The sequence below is a fragment of the Ictalurus punctatus genome, chromosome 1 (assembly GCF_001660625.3).
Source record: "Ictalurus punctatus breed USDA103 chromosome 1, Coco_2.0, whole genome shotgun sequence".
Lineage (NCBI taxonomy): Eukaryota > Metazoa > Chordata > Actinopteri > Siluriformes > Ictaluridae > Ictalurus > Ictalurus punctatus.
The window spans coordinates 21,675,051-21,701,318 of NC_030416.2; the positions used below are offsets into that span (position 1 = coordinate 21,675,051).

The 26,268-nt window shown below is 38.2% G+C and overlaps 2 protein-coding genes across 4 annotated transcripts; both read right to left on the bottom strand.

The window, feature by feature from the left end:
• Positions 1-1,162: 1,162 nt before the first annotated feature.
• On the bottom strand, positions 1,163-4,829 carry rab42b (RAB42, member RAS oncogene family). The gene is made up of 2 exons (XM_017475644.3): positions 4,333-4,829; positions 1,163-2,382 (listed from the first exon to the last, which is right to left on the bottom strand). The coding sequence occupies exons 1-2, from the start codon at positions 4,548-4,550 to the stop codon at positions 1,944-1,946; spliced, it is 657 nt and encodes a 218-aa protein (XP_017331133.1). The 5' UTR covers positions 4,551-4,829; the 3' UTR covers positions 1,163-1,943.
• A 3,330-nt stretch (positions 4,830-8,159) lies between these two features.
• Positions 8,160-26,086, bottom strand: si:dkey-34d22.1 (discoidin, CUB and LCCL domain-containing protein 1). 3 transcript variants are annotated; one of them, XM_017475659.3, is made up of 15 exons: positions 25,835-26,086; positions 22,480-22,701; positions 20,657-20,794; positions 16,726-16,777; positions 16,280-16,352; positions 14,087-14,220; positions 13,839-13,876; positions 13,281-13,463; positions 12,965-13,077; positions 12,676-12,844; positions 12,344-12,433; positions 11,285-11,378; positions 11,131-11,171; positions 10,923-11,030; positions 8,160-9,343 (listed from the first exon to the last, which is right to left on the bottom strand). In XM_017475659.3, exons 1-15 carry the CDS (start codon positions 25,935-25,937, stop codon positions 8,952-8,954), a joined length of 1,950 nt encoding a protein of 649 aa, XP_017331148.1. In that variant the 5' UTR covers positions 25,938-26,086; the 3' UTR covers positions 8,160-8,951. The 3 variants fall into 3 exon arrangements, with proteins under 3 accessions (XP_017331148.1, XP_017331153.1, XP_017331140.1); XM_017475664.3 differs by having other exon boundaries at positions 8,160-9,316; positions 12,673-12,844; XM_017475651.3 differs by having other exon boundaries at positions 12,673-12,844; positions 25,835-26,085.
• Positions 26,087-26,268: the final 182 nt, after the last annotated feature.

Here is a 26,268-nt window from a genome sequence, read left to right on the forward strand (position 1 = left end):
AAGTGGAAAAAAGGAAGCAGGAAGTTAACTAATGGATGTAAGGCAAAAAGCAATGTAATAGATCACCAACTTCATTATTTATTTTTGGCAAGATAGCCTTATATAGGAGTCAGTGTTTGGGTTGGAGCATAAAATAAATATTCTATCACCCTTTTTTTGCAGTTAGCTTGTCCTAATATTAGGTAAATTATTTCATTCATTTATTCAGTAATATTTATTCATTTATTCTGAACAGGGTTGTGGTGGATCTGGTGTTTCTCACAGGAACACTAGTCATGAGGTGGAAATATGGCAAAATGTGCCCACCAACACACTCATGGACATTTAGGGACAATTTAGAACCACCAAATCCAGTACCTTGTTGTAATTCAGTACTACATCCATCCTTTTTCTATACCGCTTATCCTGCACAGGGTCACAGGGAGCCTGGAGCCTATCCCAGGGGACTCGGGCACAGTCACCTACACACACACACCCATTATAAATTTAAGATTTTGACCTAAATTTCCGAAGAACTTTTATCTATTTTTACCAGTTAAGACTGGACACCAGAAAAATGTGGCTGATACACTATATGGCCATAAGTATGTGGATGCCTAACCAAGACCCCCATGTTGCCCACATGATTGTACAGAATGTCTCTCCATGCTGTAGTATTAGGATTTCCCTTCACTGGAACTAAGGCACCTGTTCCAGCATGACACATACTTTTGGCCATATAGTTAATATTAGAGTGCATGAGGTAATATACGTTACTAATAACTTTTTGCTTCTATGTGTAGTAATTAGCAAATAAAATTCCTCAAACAAACACTCCCTTTGCTGATCACTACAAATAGAAGTATTCTATTCTATAGAATAGAATAGTAGTGTCCATAACAAAGAAAATAAAATGTAAGGGACCTACATTTAATATAATGTAATGTGAAAGAACCATATAAGCCAAATTTGATAAGCCAAGAGTTGATCACCTCTGAAGGCAAGAAACAATTACGTCAAAAGTGGGATGGATCTGAAGCACACACAGTCTGATTGAATAATTTATCATTCTTCTTATTAGAATTCAGAGATATCTTGGTTAGATATAAAATACATTTTTAAAAAATCTATTCTTAAGCAGAAACATTATGCAAATGTACTGAGGAAAAATTCCGAGCTGAGATTTGTCTTTTGGAATTTTTATTGTAAGATATACAGTATGTATCCCAAAGTGTCTTACCAAAATATGAAAAGGACAATGCTAATATGGCTGTAATGCAGCAGAGAGACAATGCAACAGCTGTGTACCCTGAAACAGAGTCTGGACAACACCCCAGTTAAATAACTAATTACCCAAAACGAGACCTAGGAATTATAGGGTTCTATATGACAATTATGTGATTTTAAGAAACTGAGCCATGTTTTGATTTTCAATAAAGCCACAGTAGATACAACTTTACAACCATATATTTTTATACTTAAATATTTTCATGTTATGCCTCTCCATATATATGACATATTTATAACATTATCTCAGATATGCTTCACGATCTAGTATCAGGTAAACTTCTATCTTGTAAACTTCCTATATCTAAATCAAGCAAAGAAAATGCACATCCATCTGTAAAAAGTATAAAACATATAATAAAAAAAAAGGAAATTCTGCTTTTTTAAGGGTAAATTTTGCTCCACATTGCTATTGTAATTTTAAGGAATTTTCGGTTCCTGCTAGAAATATGTCAAAACAGCAGATTTCATAGCTCCTGTAAGATCTTATTCGTTCAGAAAGGAAATCAAACTGGTGAAATCAGGTGTTTAGGGAATAATGCTTGATGGTGATACTTAGTAAGTATCAGCATCAGGTCACCATATTGATAATAGTCTCTTAGAGGAATCTTTAGACATTGGACATCAATGATGCAATGTTCCCTTTATAGTATAATTAATAGACAGTTTGTAAGGGGCTAACAGCAGCGTTTTTTCTCCTTTGTTTGCTCACTTTCTTGGAGACTCTGTAATTGTTGTGCTTGTAGAGCTGAACTCTTTATTCCATCCCAGCCCTCTCTCAGCTTCACCTCTCCACTTTGCAGCCCCTGGTAGATTCGCCGTGTCAGTACCTCAAAGCACATTTGGATATTCTGGCCTGTTTTGGCCGAAGCTTCTACATATGTTGTTCCGAGCTGAGCAGCCAGCTTCTCAGCCTCCTCTTTGGAAACAGTGCGCTCTTCGTCCAACTCACGGTCGCTCTTATGGCCCACCAGCACGAAGATCATGGCATGAGGCATGACATGCTCGCACACTTCTGCATACCAGTCTCTCACATGCTCAAACGAGGCGCGGTTCCCTATGTCGAACACCAACAGGCCTCCAACTGAGTTCCGGTAGTAGGAGCGTGTCACTGACCTACAACAGGAATAGTGGTAATGTAATAGCAGATACTGTACATTAGTTATATTTTGAGTGTATGAGGGCTTTAAAACCTCTTGTAACATTTGCTATCTCTTGTAACATTTGCTTGTGTTCCCCTGGAAATACTACTGGTTTGTAACATTCTTTTTTCTTTTTCCCTCATAATTACCGTAAGACAGAAGTTAATTACAGTCTGAACTGCAAAAATGCACTTGGTAATCTTTGGTAATTATCTGGTTTTCTGCATAAATACACTGTATTGCCAAAAGTATGTGAACACTTGACCAATCATGGCCATATGTTCTTGTTGAACATCCCATTATAGATTTAGTCTCCCTTTGCAGCTATAATAACATCCACTTTTCTGAGAGGGCTTTCCACTAGATTTTGGTCAGGTGCCACTAGAGTTCTTCCACACCAGCCTTGGCAAACCATGTTTTCATAACCCTTGCTTTGTGCACAGGGGCATTGTCATGCTGGAACATGTTTGGGCCTCTTAATTCCAGTAGAAAGACATTCTAGACAATTGTGCTTAAAATTTTGTGGCAGCAGCTATGTAAGAAGTTGGGGAAGAACAGCTGGGGAAGAAGGTCATGGTTAGGTTTCTACATACCTTTGGTCATATAGTGTATCTCCTAAAATATGATCTCACTCAATAAAAAGAAATGTCTTATTTAATAAGAAATATGCATCATAGGGATACACAAGCAACTGTAGTTTTTCAAAAAATTTTGGGTAAAGAGTTGATTTTCTCAGGTAGTATTAGTTTCCTATAATCAGGTCCTTTTTTGTATATAAATCTCGACATGTAAAAGGTCTGCGCTTTGCACATACAGTACTTATTTATCTTAGGTGTTGAGTTGATTGAGGCTTTTAGATTAAATGTCCCATTTGCGGAACATTAGCATTATATTATGACACAAATATGCTAGCAGATCAGTATGTTGATGCTCTCAATACACTTACCCTCATTGACCACTTTAATAGGTGTACATGTACCCTTTCTTATTCATACAGTTATCCAATTAGTCATTCATGTGGCAGCAGAACAATGGCAGATATAGGTCTAGAGCTTCAGTTAATGTTCACATCAAACATCAGAATGGGGAACAAATGTGATCTCAGTGACCATGTAATGGATGTTTGTTGCCACCATTCTGTGTAAACTCCCATCAGCCAGCTCTACCCATCTTTCATACAACAGCTACCAACCAAGGAGTGTGAACGCTAACATGTGCTTCAAGCCAACGACATCTTTCTGAACTGCTGCATCATTGTGATTGACATGAGAGAGAGTATGCCATCCCTCCCACCAAGACAGCATGGTCAGTAGTGGCCCCTGATCACTAATGGCTTTGGCATTTTGACTAAAGCTTTTGACCTGCATGATTGCATATTGCGCTGCTGCCACATGATTGGCTGATTGGATAATTGCATGAATGTGCAGGTGTAAATGTTCCTAATAAAGTGAATGGTAAATGTATTTTAATGTGGTTTAAACTATGACACAAAATTAACTCAGTAGCTTGAGTGTAAAATGGAATTGTAAGCAAAAAGCACAAAACATATATTATGAATGTACATGTTTCCAAATGTTTGTAACTGGAACTGGAGTGTTGCGTGAGCCGAAAGAAAAACTGCATCATTTGCATTTCTGCTGTCTCACAAACATGGGGTTAGGCAAATGTGGCCAGTTTTGATCTTTGTACTGTTAGTGCATCTGGTCTTTAAAAATGTATGTTTTTACTGCAACTAATCTAAGAAACTACTTTGCTACCTCCTTTAAAACCATAAATCAATAAGATTAACATTCCAACATTCCAAGTCTGGGCCAAGACTGCACAAGTAGAACCTTTAGAAAAGGAAATAATTCACGAACAGGATAGCAAGAATCCCCAGAATATCAATTAACAATAAAATACATTAATTGTCACTGTGCTATACCTGAACCTCTCCTGTCCAGCTGTGTCCCAGAATTGGAGTTTGATCATCATACCAGGCTCCACCTCCAGGAAATGCACGTAGAAGTCCACTCCAACCGTCTCGTTAATACACTCCAGGAACTGGTCCTCCGTGTAGCGCTTCAGCATGGATGACTTGCCCACCGTAGAGTCGCCAAGCATGATGATGCGGAACTGATACTGCCACAGTGTCAGGTCCATGACTTCTGTAGGCCTAAGAAGATCTTATCACAACAGACCTCCACAGCCAAGACTCACAAATTCAACAGTCTCAGTACTAAGTTGCAGGATAGTGTTTCTGCTGGAAGTCCAATGAAGCTTTCACGTTACACATTATCAGTCCGAAGACTGAAGTCCATAGCTATCGTGAGAGCTAACTCCTGTCTCTCTTAAAGTCAGGTTTGAGTAATAATGCCATGTAGAGTAGCTGAGCTGGTGCAGGGGAGGAACCTCCCTGTTCTGATGTGCTTTATCATTGTTGCTTGCTCATACTTGTTAGAGGGAGTGGTTTGGGAGAGAAGCAGAGTTTCTTTAGTGTGCCAGAGGGAAGGACCAAGTAATTTCATATCAGGACATGCCCAGTATTTCCTGTTGAGTCCTGCTCATTACATTACTCATACTCATTACTCATGTAGGCATGGAGAGAAATTATCTCGATTTAGAGTAGTGCTCAGCAGTAATAAAGTGTTTACTCCCACTCCCATTCAGGTAATGTTATTGTACTGTCTAATACATTTTGAGGTTGTTAAACTACATAATTCTTTTACTCCCCCCTTTAATTTGTGCTCAAATGAAGCATTCCAAACAGGAGTTGGACTTCAAGTGCACTCCCTCCCTTAGGACACAAACAGGAGGGATGTGCAACAAAATTAAAGTGTTACACTTTGTTCATTGTTATTCTCAAATTCTTCTGTAGTACACATGGGGTCAGAAAAGGACATGTGCTGAGTTTTCCAGTGTAAATAATTTACATCAGCTTATAAGCACCAGTGAAGCAGCAAAACATTAACTGTGAAACAAATAGGAAGTCGGGATATCATTAAACTCAGAGCGTTGACAGTTTTATGTAAGAAAGCTCGGACAGATTTGCAACAACTATTCATACTTTTTCAAAAGGCTCAACATTTTTTACTTCCTATCCTTCAAAAAGCTTTGGCAGTTCTTAACCCCACCCCCTCCCAAAACCTGCCACAGCTCTAATATTAAACAGTATAAACATTGTACAGAGGCACAAATAAGGTTGGTGCAACAAACACAGAGAACAATAAGTGCTTTTAGGAGGTTAACAGTGACCATACAGAAGCACAGAGTTTTTCAAGTAAACACTGGACATCATCAATAAAGGTTAAATCTAAAACCTAAATAGTTGTAGAGCAATAGGGGTTTCCTACCAAAGAGGTTTTCTTTATGAAGCTAAAATGTATGCAAAAAATTATATATATTTATTAATATAAATTTCATATATATATATATATATATATATATATATATATATATATATATATATATATATATATATATATATATATATATATGAAAAATAAAAACCCTTGTACAACCTTCTTTCCCAAAGCTGGGTAATATGATAAAGTGGGCACAGTGAAAAAAAAAAATCTTTTCATTTTGAGTCTAAACGAACCTACAACTATGTCTACATGCCTGCATGAAGTCCAGGAAACTCAGTGAATCCAACTACAGATGGAGCCATGCCAAGAGCTGATATGAGGTAATATTATAGCATCTATTTGGTAGGCCGGAGGTGGATAAAGTATTACAGTAAATAATATAATTACTCATATTCTTTTTATTAGACTACTATTTTACTTGGGTGGCAGGTACAGTAGACTCCGGTACAGTAGACACTTCACTTCTGGAGTGAATTCTCTCGCTTTTGCCCAGTGTTCCTTGGATAGGCTCCAGATCCATCATGACCCTGACCAAAATTCAGCATGGTTACTAAAGACATATGAATGTATGAATGAATGAATGAATGTTGGTCTAGTTATTAGTATGATTTGCTTTATTTTAATGCAAAAATATACATCTATTTAAATATTTATGAACTGTTTTTATTTAGTGTACTGTTTATGTTCTAAAATATCTCCAATGCAAAATTAAGACAACAAATAAATTTTTCTTGTTACATAATCAGACTTCATTTAGTGGCTATTTTTCATAACATCCACAGGGTGGAGGCACATCTCTATTCCTCACTAAGTCTATCTGTTATGTGTGGTTGATTTGAGATCTGTGTAATTCTTCATACATAATAAGTAGTACCTGTTACATATACTATATTAATAACATCTGAATTTGGGGCTACACTGCATTCAGGGATTCTTAGTAATAGGTTTTGTTTTCCCCTTATTTGTGATCTATAGTTTGTGATATACAGTATAGTTACATATAGGAGGAACTGGTTCTTTCCTTCATTCCAAGTACAGCAGTGTTATGGGTGAGGTAACTAAGCACAGATCTAATAATATAGCTGATGACCAGTGGTGGACAATATACTTAGAAATTATACTTAAATGAAAGCAAAAATAATTTGTCAAAATCTTAATTAAAAGTATCCATCCAAAAAAAGTTGTAACATTTAAATGTACTTGTCACGTCAGGGATTTGAAGCGGATGCAAATGCAGACTACAAGTGAAAAGTTTAATAAAGTATCCAACAAAGCACAACACAAGATGTATAAGATGAGCATAACGTGATGGGGACTCTCTATATATACATATATACACACCCACACACACCCCAGTGCTAATGAGCTAAATATATGATGGGAAACGTAGGGTTTAGTCCTTCTCCAATATTACTTGACAATACTCGAGTATGCAAAAGGTAGAAAATAAATGTTTTTAAACTGATGAAATTAAGTTAATGTCACGTTTTTTGTGAAAAGTAACCTTTTTTACTTGACTAAAACTGTTAGATGATTTTTCATTTTAAAGCAGCTACACCATTTTGCTTGAAAACATCATTCACATCTCTATAAGTTCATCATGCAATCTCTGGAATATTTACCATTAGCTTGAATTTGACTTGCTGCCTAGACAATTACCCTAGCTACTGGAATCAATTCTAGTCTAACTTGCTATTAACAAAAAAAATAAAAAACCAAATTATCTTAGTTAGCTAATGTTAATAACTTAGCTAAACCTACCTCAGCTCCATCCATCCAGTTTCTGTACTGCTTATCATACATGGAGACGCTGGGAGCCTGGCGCCTATCCCAGGGAACTCGGGGCACAAGGTGGAGGACACCCTGGATGGGGTGCCAACCCATCACAGGACACAATCGCACATACACTCACACACTACGGACAATTTGGATATGCCAACCAGCCTACACTACGTCTTTAAACTGGGGGAGTTTCATCCTCAACTTCCACACTGAAATCTGGTGGATTATCCCTCATTGAAACACACACAATTAGCTACAGTGTTAACTATGTTGCATAGGTCACCACAGATGACAAATTGGCACAGGTTTTTTTTTTCTTTTTTCATTTATTTATGAACCTGATTGGATGCTAAATGAAGTTGGCTGGATGAGAGAAGAAGAGACCTTTGAAATTTGTAACAAGTACTTTGAAGGCCTACATGTAAGGAGTAAAAAGTAATGTTTTTTTTTCTTGGAAATGTAATTAAGTAAGCGTGCAAGTAGTCAATTTAAATAATTCTTAATTAAAGCATAAACGCGGCTAAAACAACACGATTCGAAGAACTCAAGTAAGTTCCACCCCTGCTGATGAACAAATCCATTTTCACTGATTTGAGTATCACGATAAATAAGACAGATACTGTTTTCTATAAAAAAGTACTATAACTTTATTTTTTCAACAATAAAACAGCTGCTTTGTACCTCAGCATACTGGTGTACCATAAGCACATACAGTATGCACTTTCTGTATATTAATATTAGCCTCTATTTAAAAAATCACTCATATAAATACACAAAAAAGGTCAGTGGTCCATCATAGAATCCAAATCCTTAATTTCATATAAAACAGTCATTAATCAATAACAAATACAGTGGTACTGCACCCATAATTCAAAAATCTAGTTCACTGTTATAGAATTTATCATTTTAACATATCATTAAAGGTGCTTTGGATATACAATGCTGCTTTTTCAGGCTGAATTAATCAAATATATAGATACATTATAGGTTTAAAACTGACCAAAAATCCATAACAAGTAAAAACTGTAGTTACAGCGCATGGCACTGACTGTATTCCTCTGCAGCTATGTCTCTTATACCCTCATAGTCATTAATAAACTATAAGGCATTATAGAGAGGTGCTTGTGGTAGGAATGAAGGAGAAATGAATCCATAGACTGGGTCACTGTGCACCTCCATCTAACAAAGTTGTATAAAAAAAAAAGAAGATTTATTTTGTTCATTTCTAAATGATAACAATAATAATAAATACAGTATATACTTGTGCGTGGTCCAACTGACTATATCTGCATCTCACAGGAGCCAACAGTGGATTTATTTATGTCTCACAGTAGCCTGGAAACGTTTAAAATTTACAGCTGAAAACTGCAAACATGACCTTCACTGATAAGATTTACAGCTGAGTGTTCAGCGCTCACAGGGGCTCATGATACGTATGCTGAACTACCGAATCTACAGGCTGGGGCTGTGTGTAGTTTGCTGTGCAATTGATTAAAGGAATGCAATATCCGTTGGAAAGGCGTCGGTGAGCAGGGCAATCATATTGTAAAGCACTAGGAGCTGTGTGAAGGTGAGAGAGGTTCTGCAGAGTCTTTAGATGTGTGATGATGGAGGGATTGAGGACTGGCTCGTTGAATGGTGTGGCGTATTCTGGCTCGAGCCGCAGGGGCTCGGCGTATTCAGGAAGTTGATTTGGTGTGTCATAATGGTTAATGGAAAAGGGAACAGTGTAGCCCTCATCCAGAGGTGGTCGGAAGGTGACACCCACTTTCTGTCCACCTGCGAGAACATCAGGCTCAGCATAGTCTGGCAAAAAAATAATGTAAGTATTGTGGTCTTACAGAGAAATGTGCAGTTCTTAAATTAAAACATTATGAAAACCATTTGAATATTAATTTTAATTATTAAACTTAATAAGTTAGTGTCAAATATACTGTATATACTGATAGAATCAATGTATATGTATGCAAAAGTATGCACATAACTATTTGGGTCTAGTAGAAAGACCATAAACAGAAGGCAACTGGACTTATGTTATAATCTGGAAGCAGTTTCATGAGTCATAGGAAAGGCTTTATTAGCACGACCTTAATTGATTGAGTGATGAGTGACTTATTACTACTAGACATTTCAAATCACCTGGATGACAGTGACTGTTCATAGAAGTGCTCTGTGTTAACAGTTTATAAGGTACACATACACTATCAGTCAAAGGTTTGGATACAATAAATACTACAGCATACAGTAGTCATTACATGAGTGAACTGCAACAGTATTTTCACATGTGCCTTCTCAATCGCTGCGGATGACGTGTTACATATGTTAGGCTGAAAGGAGATAAAATCTATAGGGTTTTCAATCCCTCACACAAATGTCACTAATAGGCTGCATGAGTCTGGGCTATAAAGAAATCAGCTCCAGTCTCGTTCATACTGTTCCATGTATTTTCCGTACCTTTATTGGTGGTACTGTTGCATGTGGTTCTACGAAAGTCCTAAATAATCCCCCTTAAGACATTTGTTAACAGAAAATAATCTGATGTGCAGGCCAAAACTGTATAAAGATTTTGTTTTATCTTTGATAGACAGGGGGCTATAACGCTGCTAGCTTAGCCCATTTATACCAGCCACCCTGGTCCCTATGCATGTCTTAATCTCTATTATTCAGTATACTGGAGGAATTCCAATTGGGTGAATCTGCTTTAATTAGAATGACTGTAAAGGGAGTCTGATTGTCTTGACCCTCTGTCCTTTTTGTGACTGAAGGCCTCACTGTAGAGTTCGTTAGCCTGAGGGAGTGGGGTGGTGGTGGTGGTGGTGGTGGTGGACATGAGCACTGCTCTAGCATAAGTGCCCCTCATTTGGGCACAAATTACAGAGACCCTTTCACAGAGGCTCAGCGGACTAAAGAAAGGCACATTTATGCTGCTTTTGGGTGACTGAAAGGGAGGGTAAGAGAGAGAAAGAGTGAAAGAGCGAAAGAGAAGAATGCACTCGGGCCTTCTCTTGAGTTTGTCTGGCTGTGTCATGTGGAAGAACGTTTGTGTCCTACAGCTTCTTCTTAACAATCATTGTCAAGCATTTTATTGATTCATGTTATCTCTATGAATTACTACATTAATACTTTAGTGGATCTTTTCCCTGGAGTATGGAAGGCAATAAATCACACTGACTGACTTTTATTGCAAATCAGATGTCGTTAGTTCTACATTTATGAGAATAATCCATGCCTCAGATAAGTGTTTAATATGCTAACAAGTTAAATTACTAGCAAACGTGTTTTTGTCACATGACTGTTCACAGACTGATCTTAAATGTTTAGAGAAGCTTCTAATTCTGAGGCAAAAGCAATCTTAAGCTCATCTGAAAACACTAATGCATCTCACCATTGAGAGGAGGGTTAGGCAGGCTGTCATGGATGCTCCTAGCCAGAGGGCAGGACACAAGCTCTGATTCTGTATACGGCAGTTTTTTCCCATGGACATCCTGACAGCCTGACAAAGAGTCAAAAGCACTTAACTAGAAAATACAGCCGCATGAAAACAAGCCTGGCATGCCAAGCATACATTATCAAACACTGTATCCAGGGCCCACCTGTGTCAAGGCAACACTTCTTCATGTGCTCACCCTTTTTCCTGAAAACAAGAGTTTTAATTGAAAAACTGGTGTTAATTAACTGAAAATGAGTTGTTATAAATGACAGTTCTGCACATCCTATATTGTGAGACAAACACATTTTGAAACGTACCTTCTCCTCCACAACATTCCTGCCAACAGACACCACACACACAGTGCCACACCTAGAACCACACCCACCACCAATATCACTGGATGGATGGAAGCTACATGGAAAAAAACTTGTTTGTGATTTTCATCTTTACAGATCTTCATAATAATGTAATAATAATACAACATAATAAGCAGAATGAAGAACATAACAACAGGAGCTCTGCTTGCCTTTCTTCATGTTTAACAAATAACTCCGCTTACTGATTCTGTCACAAGGGCTAGATACAGTAAGGAGACATTAAATGTTGGACAAAATAGGTGTAACAGGACTGATCTGAATGTGGTGACCATGATACTCTGTTATACCATTTATATCAGCCTTGTAAATTACACTGAAATACAAATGAACCCTTTTGAGTGACCAACGATTGAAATTTTTTTTTTTGCTATTTGACAGATATAAGCCGATGTTCCACTGATTTGCTCACCTTTCTAGATGTTGTGTAATCATGGGGCAGCTCTTCCTCTGTGCCTATTAACTCCACAGAGTTATTATTACACTAAGTGGTCAAAAATTGGAACTGAAACAGGCACTAAAAGAGCCACAATGGGGCAGGAATAATGCTGCCCATGTGGCGGATCCTGTCATGGGCGAGATGGGCAGTCGCCCAGGGCAGGGGCATGGGGCACCCACACAACAATGTACTGACATGAATGCACAGTCACTCTTCTATTGCTCATCTGTACACCATTGATGTATCTGTATCGGGCATTTCACTTTGTTAGCATGGACGTCCTGTACTGCCTTCCTCATTGTCAGGTGGATTTAATTTTGTGTGTCCACTGCTTTAAAATCCCAGAAACTGATGGTAAGTGCAGATTTCCATTCTTCATTCTTGTAACTACATACTTTGCCTATTATTTTCACTGCAGTTACTCAATAATTCATAGCTGGGAGTTTAAGGAATTAAGATCTATTGTGCATACTTAATTACTTGTTAACTGCCTTTTATGCCTATTACTGACGTTTAAAAACGCCATGTCAATGCAGTAGGAATCAGGAAGTGTTTAAACTTACTTTGGCTTGAGCTTATGACCACAGGACTCTCGGTGGAGAACTCATTCAGCAGCATGGTTTCTGTGGGAACTGGCTTCACCACGCTGGATCCTGAGGAGAGGATTGGCTGAACTAATAAGTATGGCATTCAGGAAACTAAGCAGACTCAATGGAATGCTGTACACCATGTAATTATCAGCTCTGAAAGAAATCTGTTTTAAAATTCCTAGGCCTTATTACCTTTGTGCTGTACTCATATAGAAGAAACTCAGACAAGTAATTTGTAAACAGCTTCATGAAGAAGAAACACAAAGCAAAGGCTAGGTGTGAGTAGAGAGATGGTGCCTCACCACCTGCATTGGATCGGGGTCGAAACCCAGATAATGGACAGCCAAGCACTTGCATCTGTACAGAGACTCTGCCGTGCCATCTCTGGGGCCAGATCTGGAGGTAACGGGCTGTTATTGGGGGAAACAGGCTGTTGAGAGCTATCGTGTGGCCATCAGAAGAGGCTTCAAATACCTGCACACAAAGAAGAAAAAAGTCCAGTAGTACACTTTGATTAAAAAATAAAGAATGTACAACTGGTATTGTGTGTTTTCATGGTACAGAATGTAAAATTGGTATTTTGTATGAAGGTACCTTTTTCTCTTTGCTGGTTGCTTCCTTGTATATTTTCCATGTTTTGTGGTCTTTGCTATACTTGATTGTGTAAGTCTCAATGAAATAGTTTGACAGTCCCTCTGTTATTATTCCTGGAAAAATCATTTATACCATCAACCCAGTGCCCAACAGACAGGTATTACTGGTTCATCTTAACATTCTGTAGTTCAGCCTATTGTTTGTCCACAAGTTAAAGAGAGACCTACTGACAAAAGAGACAACTCAATGACATACACTCAAAAGGTATTTAAAGGAAGACGGATATACGAGAATACATTGCTTCTTGCCTCCTGACCTGTGATGCTGCTCCGATTAAAGAGCTCCAGCTCTAGCCATGGCTGCTGATCCTCAGTGCTGGTGTGCCACTTTACAAACTGGCCTCTCGAATCCCCATTTTCTGGAATCCAGTTCAGTCTGTCCACATCCACCGACATGGAGGATGCATTAAAGGGCATAACTGCTAACAGGCTGTCACATGCTATTACATGGAACATGGGAGGGAAATTTACTTAGCAAAACAAGCTGTCATTTCTCACATTATGAGTCAATGAATAAGTAAACAGTGCAGATGTGTGCACAACATGTTTATACACTGAAAATGTACAATTGTCTCATGGGTAATGATGATACATTCTATGTAAGTACCAAACAGTAGTTGAAACTACATATTAGTTACTCTATAATTATATATATAGTGCTATGTCATTGGTCATAATACTACTCCCACTGGCATAGAAGTGAATTTTTCCACACAAACCTGTGGTGATTAAACCAGTGATGTTTATTAAAGGTGTAGCTATTCACAGCATCAGTATTACATACTTCTAATAACTGCATGCAGCACTGGATTTACCTTTGAGGAAGACTAGTCTCTTATCTGACAATGACCCTCTGTGAGGAAAGAAGAGATTTTCTGGATGAGAGAGGGATTTTCATATTGCTCAAATTGTACACTCAAACAGCTGAGCAACTATTACATTCGCTACCACAGTGGTGAAATGATAATAAGTATGGATGGAAATTTGCTTGCATGGTGGGTACTTTTAGCAGGTCTCCTGCAGGGAGTGTCTGTGTGCTTAGTTGACAGAGTAGCACACTCACGTTCTGGACAGAACTCCATTAGCAAAACTTGATTCATACAGTGTGATGCCTCTCTGCTGGGTCACATTAATTATGCCTCCCAGGCTGTCTGATATGACCCCCGCATGGACTGCAGCTTTGCACAGCACGGATGTCTACAAAACACACAACACAGGAATTACATTATACATAGGCCTGTGATCATGACAAAAGCACCAAAATATAGCATAAGTTTCCGCATTATATTTATGGTATTTCTGGCATTTTTCATCTGGCAGCCCAAAATGGTGTTTTGATGCTAGGCTCAGCAAAGGCTATTCTTCCTATGGCAGCTGAAAAAAATTAAATCTCGCACAGGCAGTACTGCTCCAATTCTACACAGCTAGTCCATCCTGACCTCTGTCATAATTGTCTGCTTTGGTGCTGCTTCTGCTCAGTACAAGGGCAAACTTCAGCACAAAATTCTTCTTCCCACAGGCAGTAGCTCTCATTAACAGCTCTGAATATGACCTCTCTGCCACACTTGTGTATTTTCACTGTAAAATTGGGAAATTCTTTTAATAATGCACACGTAATTTTATATACCCCATATATTTAGTTAGTTCAGGGCATTTGTACACCCACTGTCCACTTTAATAGGAACAACTGTGCACCTGTTCTTTCATGCAATTAGCAAATCAAGTGGCAGCAACACAATGCATAAAATCGTACAGCCAAATTGTCAAGGGCTTTACATAATGTTCACTTCAAATAGAAGAATGAGGAAAAATGTGTCTCAGTGATTTCGACCATGTCATAATTTTTGGTGCTAGGGCTGGGTGATATGACAAAAATATCATATTGTGATACTTCAGGACATTTCTACAATATGCAATGCCTATCACACTGTATAATTTGGCTAACAAACTGTCTGAAAAACAGCATTAACACACAAAAAACCCCCCAAAAAACGTTAAACTGAGTTTGACGATATTTTTCTTTAATGCCTACAAAGACAAAAAAGATTAAGTAAAACAAAAACATTATGTCAAATCAATGGCATCCATTCAGTACCATTTAATTGGTTACATTATGAAAAACATAAAAAATACATTACCATACCAACGATATCGCTGAAAAGTCTATTGCATATCATTTATCATATATCAATATTATATCGATATATCACCCAGCCCTGGTTGGTCTCTAGGATTTTTATACACAACAGTCTCTAGACCACAAAATGGTACAAAAAACATAAAAACATCCAGTGAGCTGCAGTTTTGCTGGTGGAAAAATCTTGTTGGTGAAAGAGGTCAGAGGAGAATGGCCAGACTGGTTTGAGCTGACAGGAAGGCTACAGTAGCTCAAATAACCTCTCTTTACATGAACTGTGAGGTGGATGGGCATAGGGCTCCACTCCTGTCAGCCACAAACAGGAATTTGAGGCTACACTGGCCACAGGTTCTCCGAAATTAGACAGGTGAAGATTATAAAAACATTGACTGGGTGCTTAACTTACATCCATGTACTGTACCTCCATCCTTGTAAAAGCCTCCATAAAAATTTATGCATGCTCTGATGGCTCGATGCAGTGACAATTTGATAATGACATGCGATTAGTTTTCACGGAGGTAACATAAACATCTGGCTGGAAAAAAAACCCAAATGTGTTTTCATTGTACTCCAGCTCCTTGTGTCAATAAGTCTGTTATTTAATTAGTTTTGTTATAGATTTTATTGATTCTGTCTACGATTTGTTCTTATTTGCTACAGATAAAATGTCAGCTGTATTTGTTTGGCTGGGTGACATAGCATATTTATGTTAAATGGGCAGACAACCAGGGAACTAGAACGGGATGTATTTTGCATTTCAAGTAAAAAAACAACAATTTGGCATTGTGTTTGTGCTTATAGGAGACCTCAGCAAGCAGTAACACCCCCCCCCCCCCCCCCCCCCCGTTGAGCTGCAACATTCGCAACGGCACAAGTATTGCAATTTGTCACATGAAAATAACAACTGAATAAAAAAGTGCGAAGAATGCGAAAAAATATCTTATACCCTAACAAATTATAATAACACACCAACATTACACCAGAACTTTAGCCCATACTCTAGTTAGTAAAATCCAGTCATCGCTCATTTATTGTAGTGCTCAAGGATTGTCATCACACAATATCTTAATAATGATTTTGCTCATACAGGTGATAAGGTTTAAGAAATAGAGGGCTTACATCTCTGTAGCCTTGCCCATGCTGACCCCAGATTTCCCCTGCCACATCCTTGCAGCCCCCAGGACAAAACACACTGGAAAACAGGTGGGTTATGTTTAGTACAAAAAAAAAAATTGCATGTGCACATCTGCAATCATTGCACATCTATAAATAAATAATGTAAATAATACTAAGGAACAGAATTATAAAAGGATCAGTTTATGCTGTTTGTAGACAGAATGTGAAAGCCAAAGACATATATGATAGAGCTGGTATTTTTTTGGTTTTATTTTGGGTTTTTTTAAATTGCTTCTAAGAAAGACAGAAAAAAGGGGGGAAAAAAGAAGAAAACTTTAAATAAAAAAATAAAAAAATAAAAAGACAGGTGAGAGAAAATAAAAAATGTATGGGAGAATAAAAAAAAGAGACAAATTTGAAATTTTGAAAAGTGTGGAACGGCCTCCTACCTGATCTGCTGGGAGGTGAAGTGGCTTCCTCTGTGAAGACATGATATGAGGTCTGGGGAAAAAGAAATGGAAGCTGCATCAATCACAGAGCCACAGAATAAATCTGCTTAAATGTAAACAAAATATCCCACATGCTTACTCATATATACAAACTCCCTCAATTTGTGCTGATGATTGTGTACACTTGTGTAATGATTAGGGTGTAAGCATGTGATCTCTGTATACAGACTTAAAGGCATTTACGTGGGTGTGAGTGTGAGCCCAGTGTCTGAACACAGTGTGACGCAGTCAATCGGCGCTGTCTGGGTTATGGCCTTGGCTCCAGATGTGATATAAACAAACAAACAATTAACAGGAAGTCATGTGCTCATGTCACAGAACACAGAGTGCTCTACACATTTTTCTGTGTGTAAACATTATTGGTTCCGCACTTACAGTGTTGCTGTGCACGATGAGTGCACAATAATGACTAAAATAATAATTAGAACTATTGAACATTTTTTAACCAGCTCAAGTACAAAAGAGTTGCACTCATTTTATCATTTACTCAGTAGAGTGAGCAAGTATAAATATAATACTTAGTTAAAAATATAAGCCTTTCCCTTAGTCACATTAATTGAGTGAATCATATAAATACTGTAACAAAATAGAGTCAAAATAAAATAAATAAACCACCACAGTATGCAAACAACTACAGTACATAAATATATGAACGAGGAGCTTATGATTTAATGCGTCAGTGTAAATAAAAGCCATATCTAATGAAAGTCAATTATAGGAGTGTAAGGATGCATCATTACATGATGCATCGTGATGCAAAAATGTGTCAACCTGCATCATGGAAATCCGCATTCTATTAATTATGCATGTAAAGCAATTGCACTGTTTGAAAACCAGAGGCCCCAATCTGTGCAATCCATTGTGTTAAAATCTATAGAAAGCACATAATTACAGTCTTTCCTGGTGAGCCTGCGGCATTACCGAGAGTCATGTGCACTTGTGAAGTGACCGACACACATATGTTATATAATTATCCAACCATTAAAAAGAGCTCTTCGGTAGCTTTCAAACAGCACTAGTCCTGCCCTGCTGCAATCTACAGTGCAGAGAAAGAGGCGGCAGAAGACAGGCATTTTAGCCGAATTTGGAGCTCTATTTTCGGTTAATAATTTATACATTTATAAACTGATTTATTTATTTTAAGATATAGTGAACCTATACTACATTTTGTTTACAATAATAAACCTCTGTTCATAGCTATTTTTTAGTCATTATTTTTCTTCATTAAGATTTTGTTTAAATTATTCTGATAATCAAAATGAATTGAATCATGAAGCCAGTAATGTGAATCGAATCGAATCCTGACTGGAGTGTACTGTTACACCCCCAGTCAATTAACATTAGCATAGCTGTTCAATACCCCCAAATATGTTTAATTAAATGAGGAAGCAAAAACTGTAGTCATGATTAAATATGATTAATACTGTAAAACAACTTTGGGGATTAGCTGCAAACTAATTTTCATTTCATAGAACTATGGGGAATAACTGATAAACTGAGCTGTCTGTCATGTCAGTGTGGCGATGTGATGGTTAACCTGCCATGCTGTGTGCACTGCAGAAGAGGAAGAAGTGGAGGAGGAGGGGAACATTACTATTCCCCAGTTCCCCATGTGTGGCCACTTTCAAAGGCCTGTGTCTCTCTATTCAGGTTAGGAGAGGAGGCCTGCTGGTCTGCTTACAGAGCAAACAATCTTCAGCTCAGCAAAGCAGGACAGCCTCATTCCAATATGTTAACCTCACTCTCACCCACACAAAGACGCATATATCTGTGCCTCACAGATCGTTTTACAGCCACATAGTGTTTGCCTACTCCACCATTAGCATTTTCACCTTTTTAGCCCAGCATGCAGTTGTAATGTTATAGTATAGTATTCTTTTGGCAATATGTCCCTAAGGAATGATGAATGACAAGACATTATATACATTGAAAGAAGTAACACTCTAAACATCTCAAGTATTCATGAATTTGAATTGTATCATAAAACTGTCCATAAAACATTAGGCAACACTTTCATATTCCATTTTGTGATGAAACTTTCTGTGAGATAACATTTAGATGTTTAATCTACTTCAGATAGCCTGGTTCCAATCTCTGAAGAGTTTCTCTCAGGAGGTTTTGCAAATTCTCAATTATCCTGTCACTTATGTCTTAACAAGAGAATTATCCACAAACTATAAAAAAAAACAAAAAAACATCTGTAAACCAAAATAAATGATATGTTGAGATTGAATGAAAAATTCAGAATAAAAAAAATCTTCAGAAACAAACTGAAATATAATAAAAAGCAAACAGCAACAAGTTTTTCTTTGTTTCTCTATAGACCATTCATCTGACTTTAGCTCTAGTTTAGTGTGGAATACAGGCAGCTAGAAAGAAGCAAGCACAGTGTCTATTCTAGTCCTATACACAATATGCAGTACATACTCTTGTATATTTCTCATGCATAATGATCAGACATGAAAAAAAAAACTTTCAATCCATCCCTTGGATGAAAATGACTCAAAATGAAATAAATAATATAAAATCTAATTAAAAAATCCAAAACTATAACCTTATTCATTCACTTATCCTAAGTTACCACATATACCAGGATAACTGTCTACAAATGAAACTCATATATTATTTTAAAACGTTTTAAAAAGTCTTTTAAAAACCATAAAAATAATGTGATACTCCACTCCAATATGCAACTGGATGACCTCATAAAAATGATTAAAAAAGGGAGGGAGATCATTTTGTGGGACAAAAATCACACTAACTTTGTTAAAAATTAACCTCCTGCCTATGGCATCACATAGGCAGCCTAAAGATCACCATGAATTTACAGTGGCTGGTACCACATAGAAACCACAAGGATGGCTGGGAATGTTCATCCTTGCATAGCCTCGGGACTGCAATTGCTAAGAATAGTTTGCACACAAGTTTCCATCACTGAGTAGTTAATAATTTCAGGTCAATACAATAGACATTAAGTTATAACTATAATGAATTCAGAAATGACTATCTAATATACAGTTATAGAAGAGAAATTATTTATAATCACACTATCTGGTGTCACCCAGATGAGGATGGGTTCCCTTTTGAGTCTGGTTGCTCTCAAGGTTTTTCCTCATGTCGTCTCAGGGAGTTTTAACTTGCCACTGTCGCCTCTGGCTTACTCATTAGGGATACATTTATAAATTTAAAATCAATATCCGGAATTTATATATTTCTGTAGAGCTACTTTGTGACAAGGTCAGTTGTTACAAGTGCTATACAAATACAATTTAACTGAATTAACAGCATCTTCCTGATTATTTGGGAAAGGATGGCTTTCATCTCTCTTTCATCTCATGTTTAGGGTAAAATGGCTCACAGAATATCTGACATCATTTGTACGCTTTTCCATCTACAAGCTTTAGAATATTGATTCTTGAAATCCGGTATCCACACTTCTGTGTATACACACATACGTTTCTGACAGCAAAGCAAACTTATGAACACTGTAGCACAATGTGTCTACTGAAAAAGGTCACAGTATTGCATCTTAAAAAGTTATTTGATTATTTAATCGTCACATTTTGTTTGGCCATTTGCAGTGTCATGCAAACGGTCTCTTCATATGAAAGCAGGATGTTTTTGTCCATATTTGGTAACAAAAAGTGCCAGGTAAACATCTGGCTTATAATATTTGGGTAAAAGGTTTCTGGCTATTGCTGTAAACCAGTAAGAGAACATTACTTCAGATCCACTGTAGAACACTGTTGTAAAACATTGACATTTAATATTTACACTGTGAAATATTAACTTTGGGGTTCTGAGAGTGGTTATAAAGTATGTGAGAAGATTATGACGATCTCAGCTTGCAGAAAAGTTCAACGTGTGGTACCTGGGTGTTGGTTGGTTGAGTAGGACAGCAGGAAGCCTCGTCCGGACCGGTGAGTGCTGGACACAAAGTGTACTGTCACTTCGCTACTGTTCACCAACATGTTTTTGTCTGAGGCAGCCAGCTGCCCACACAGAGGTCCTGTATAACACACACACACACACAAAAGCATGAACAACTGTTTTTCAGAATGCTTACCAATTAGTTACACACACACACACTTGCAAATACACATCTCAGCTAATCCACTGTATCAGGCAACTTCAAAAACACAAAACATAGGGTTGTGAGGAATGCATTTCAGAGAGAAGCTGGCATAATTACTGACTCATACTAACAGCGCTAACAGAACATGTCTCTCAGTACTTGAATCACATAGAAACATACATGCCTCAGGGCTTCCTAGACCTGCACAATCATATTCTCCAGTACTGCTAAAAATGGCACAGACTGTTTCACATGCAAATGCATATCCTGAAGTACCTATGAGAGATATAGTAGGCCCCAGGGAGCCTGGATTCCTCATGTAAAATCTCATCACTTGCCCCTGCGCAATGTATGTGTGTGTGAGTGTACTTGTAAAGAGAGTCACTATCGTGTATCTTCTGTTGAGAGGTATGCAAGCTGCTTGTGTAGGCACAGGGCTTGGCTGGAGCTGGAGAGCAACACAAGAAAGGCCGCCTGGAATTTGCCAATAACAACAACACAATAAGTGGTATAACTATAGAGTAGTAGCACCTCAGTGCCTGTGGTGAACAAACTGGACTTTAGCTTATCCTCAGGCTGAGAACTTATCTGAAGGAATGTGTATGCCATATCCGTAAACTGTTTTCATGCCCAAACATGATCACTGTGGATTAATTTGATTCAGCTCCATGGATATCTTTTAACCATGATTAATGAGTGTGGAAGCATTCAGGTATTTCTCATTGGGCCTCATTTGTCAAGCTGGATACGAACACATTTATTTGTAAATCATTCACGGAAGCACTGACACAAAATAATATGGTGTTAATGAAAATCCAGTTACTTCAGAAAAACTCTTGAGTTTGTGAAAAATTTCCATGTAAGGAGACTCACTAGCATGAATCCCGATTTAAGACTTAAAATTTTATCACTGGTGTGAGTTACTGCAATTTTATATACAGATTAATCTGACAAGTTTCAGTAACTTCACTTGCACACAATGTCAATTTCATGTCATTTCATATTAATGACCTAAACGCAAACAATCCAAAACAAATGAATCCATCCATCCATCCATTTTCCGTACTGCTTATCCTGCACAGGGTCATAGGGGAGCCTGGAGCCTATCCCAGGGAACTCAGGTCACAAGGAGAGGGACACCCTGGACCGGGTGCCAACCTATTGCAGGGTACAATCGCACACACACTCACACACAATGGACAATTTGGAAATGCCAATCAGCCTACAACGCATGTCTTTGGACTGGGGGAGGAAACCGGAGTACCCGGAGGAAAACCCGAAGCAGGCGGAGAACATGAAAACTGAAACCCCCAACTGAGGGGGTTCAAAGCAAACTTGCTAACAACAATGATCGGAGTTTGCATGTTCGCCTTTGCTTCGCGGGTTTCCTCTGGGTACTCTTTGAAACACATTTAAACCCAACTTTACTAAAACATTGATAAATGAGGCCCATTGCATGTACACAAACTTAGTTAGCTGTAGGTAGAGCAGTAAGCATCAGAGAAATTCTAACATACATGGAACCTCCTGCAAAAGTGGAACCTAATAGTTCTGCATTTAATTTTGCTCCAGTGCATTGCGGATGTTGCTGTATAAAAATGAGAACATGAACTCCTTACCCAAGTTGATGCCTTTATTTTTGTCGGTGATGGTAAGAGAGCCAGCTTTGCAGTCCTTGCTCCACTCCAGGTCAAAATCCCCAAAGGTAAGGTGCAATGTGTATCTTGTCGGCACGTTCAGGCTCCACACGCACTGCGTGTGGTTGGGGTAAGTGCCGGGGTAGTTCCGTGAGGCCACGGTGCCACTCATGGGACTCAGGCTTGTGTGTCCACACCCATCACCTGCAGTGGAAACAACAGTCAAAACTAAGTAGTGCTGAGAAAATACATTCATTCCTCTTTTGCATTTTAAACTCGTTTTTTCCCTTATTCAATACATATTGGCTTATTTACAAGACATAATTACAGCACGACTAGTGCCGCAAAAAAATTGGACAAACAAAAAGCAGTCTTGTGGAACAGATGCTTTCAAAATGCTAATAACTTGAACTTGTAGAGGTTTTGTTTATTCAATTTGAATGATCATTCATTTATAAACAATAGCCATGAATATCAATAATATAAATGTTACAGATGTCTCTATTTTGTTTCCTGTGGTGGAAAGATATACTTTCATCTAGTATTTATTCCCAAAGTAGTGCTATTTATATCTCTCACCAAACTACCAGTAAGAGGTGGATATAGTGTAGTGGCAGTGTTAATAACACACTGTTAGTAATTCACAGGTGGTAGGTTTCATCCATAGCATTGCATTGATGGGCTGGCATAAGAACTGTGAAAATGGCTGGGAATTGCAAGCACGACAGCTGACTCCTGTGTGGAACCAGAGTCTGCCAAGTTCCCTTGAGTTTGTCACACTCCAGGGGGTTTTCGGTTTACATTTCAATTAAAACGATAATTACAGTGAGTCCTTGTTAATGATAGGGTTTGCGTGGAGGTGAGTAATAGGGAGTTCCAGAAAGCAAACTTTTTCAGACCAAATCCTAGGAACTATGTGTGTATGTGTGTGTGAATTGTGCATGTTTATTACTTAAGTGTATATACAAATGTGGAGTTCCAAACTTATTATATGAAATGCTAATTCCTTCACCAAGTCTCAAACAGAACAAGTCTCTTTTACAGTTTTCATTCTTCAATCCACGCTGATATTCCCACATGGCTTTATGACTACACAGGGTAGGTTCCAGTGACCCATTGCATTCTAAGTTTGATGTAAGCATCATTAGAAACCCTTTGTTGCTATGAATAAGTCTATATCATTGGCACAGGAAAACAAACACACATTTGTGGTCAGACAGTTAATGTCCCTCATTTCAAGTAGTTCAGCAGTCTAAGAGTGTGACTCACCGTGGCCAAAGGGCCGAACGTATCTTTGGCTCAGAGTCTCATACAATGGACCTGGATGGTATATTTTTAGACGTTTTTTTTCCACAATGAAGGTCCATGATGAGGTGAGCTTGTGTGTTAAAGTTCCGTTTCCACATCCCACCATTGACTCTATCTTAAACGGTTAGCCACTCAGTTGTTTTTCCCTTCCCACAAACCTCCCCTGAGATTTCCTGGAAATACCAGTGCCATGGGCTGTAGTCATGCAGTGGTTATATTTTCCACCAAGTGAAAGATGAGGAATTCCGATTGTTGTAGATCTTTAGAAGTTTTAGATGTTTGTGTTGCTGTAGTTTACAAAGTTCTCAAGTTATATTTTCTTTTTCTTCCTGGTCTGTCTCTAGCATCATAGTCTCATTATGAAGATTACTCTTCCGGTTATAAAGCAGTGGGGAACTGGGAACAGCTGGGACTTGAACTTTCTGCTGTAATTACTTCTAGGAACCCCAGGCATGCTGAGATAAGTCTGTGTGTGTTTCAGTTTGTGGTGCTTCCTTGCCTTTAACGTAGATTAATATTAGCAGTTTCAAGAAATTAAACCATTTGCTATATCAGTGATTTTTTATGTTAATGAAGCAAAATGTTTTATGCCTTTTTTCATCATCATCATCATCATCATAATGAATGAGATGACTCATATAAAATATACAATGGATTAAATGGGCTATGCACATTTCTTCAGATAAATGAATCTCATATTTTTCAAAGAAATCACTTCAAAGTCAAGTCAAAGGCTAACCAAAACAGGAACACTAAATTTCAGTAGGGCATCACACGCTGTCAGGGAACATGTCATTTTTATTTTCACCTTAGTGTTTGGGCACGTCCCCGCAGGCCTGTCAGGATATTCAGCTGTTTAGGCTGTCACCTTCATAATACCTTTCTGTCCATCATGACAGCAAATTCACCTCAGGAGTTGGTCTTTTCTGTTCTTTATGTTGCCTAATTCTAATGACTCGTAAAATCTCTGTGGCTTGTTAGAGCATATGAATCATGTAAATTAATAACCCTAGCATAAGTCAGCTTCCTCTGTGATGATGATGCTGGAATCCAGAGGTTTGCTCCCTGCTGTGCAGACACAGTACACAGAGACTTGGCGAGTGAGTGTGTTTATCCAATAATCCTTACCTCCTCAGCCTGTGGATGTGACCACAGTGATTCACTGACCCCACTCATGTTGAGACAAACTGGTATGTGTGAGGGATGATTCTCATCTCACAGATGAGACCGAAGGTCAGATGATCCATTACAAACCTGAATGAGTTTCACGTCACAGAATCATCGCTAGATGATAGAGCAAGCATTATAATGAACACTCTCTCACTCTGACAGTTATTAATCTTACTGCAGATGCTTTTGGGAAACTGGGGTGTGATGTGTCTGTGATGGTCTACTGACCTCTAAAGATCATGTTCACACTCTGTGTTACTTGCAGTCAAACTGAATATACAAATAACTCATTTATAACATGGGTGGGGATTTTAGAAAGCAAACTAAAAACAAGAAATGGGTGCTCAAATGCATTATTCGCTGATCTCAAAAGATGCGGGGGGGGGGGGGCCCCTCACATGCAGAAAAGTGAAACAAGTTTTGCACTCTGCATAGTTCTTTATGTCACACACGTTCCTGATCCTATTTCATGGAGAAGCTTTCTTTCCAAACTATGTCAACTCTGCTGGAAATAAAACAACAACCCCAAACACTAGAAACCATCACAGTTCCACTACAAATACCATTAAATATCTGCAAATAACCATTAAAACCATTACCCTTATTGGTCCTTAATGGTATCCACTAGACATAACATGCCAATAATAGAAGGCAACAAATTACCAGTACTGAGCCACAGGGATCATTACAGTTCCCATGAAAACCAATACAATTCAGATTATAACCAAATAATTATATGAGTGTTTCTATTGTTTGTTTTCAGCAGGGAATGCACTGATGACGTATCGAAATATTAATTCGGAATATTAATACATATCTGTACAATATTTTGTGGGTAATATAAGGTGAATGAACATACCTTCCTGACCGTAGACCAGCAAAACCGTGTGAACGCTGAACACAGACCAAAGTGCAGTAAACACTCGGGCAGCATCCCAGATGAATCCCAGCTTTGCCTTCATGGTTTTCTCACATTGTACGGAAACTTTCACACTCCAAAAGTTCTGTCATCCCTCGGTAACGGATCTAAAAATTATAAACTGCTGCAGTATTTCTCACTTCCTCTGACTCTGCATGTGTATGTGTGTGTGTGAGAGAGAGAGAGAGAGAGAGAGAGAGAGAGAGCGCAGTATGGGTTGGGCATGAAGAACAGACCTCACTGTTAACTCTCTCACTGGCTTCACGAAGTGTCACCTACACTGATTATTAGACGTCCCCAAATAATGGCAAACCCTAACAGTTTTTTTTTCTTTCACTTTTAAACTAATAAAACAGAATGGCGTCGAAACTACT

Excerpts from the sequence above, each read along its gene's own strand:
- rab42b (XM_017475644.3), bottom strand. The coding sequence starts at position 4,550 with ATGGACCTGACACTGTGGCAGTATCAGTTCCGCATCATCATGCTTGGC. Across the intron at positions 2,383-4,332 it reads GCTGGACAGGAGAGGTTCAG|GTCAGTGACACGCTCCTACT; the intron begins GTATAGCACAGT and ends TTCCTGTTGTAG.
- si:dkey-34d22.1 (XM_017475651.3), bottom strand. The coding sequence starts at position 25,937 with ATGAAGGCAAAGCTGGGATTCATCTGGGATGCTGCCCGAGTGTTTACT. Across the intron at positions 20,795-22,479 it reads AAATAAAGGCATCAACTTGG|GACCTCTGTGTGGGCAGCTG; the intron begins GTAAGGAGTTCA and ends TGTGTTATACAG. Across the intron at positions 11,031-11,130 it reads GAAGTGTTGCCTTGACACAG|GCTGTCAGGATGTCCATGGG; the intron begins GTGGGCCCTGGA and ends ACTCTTTGTCAG.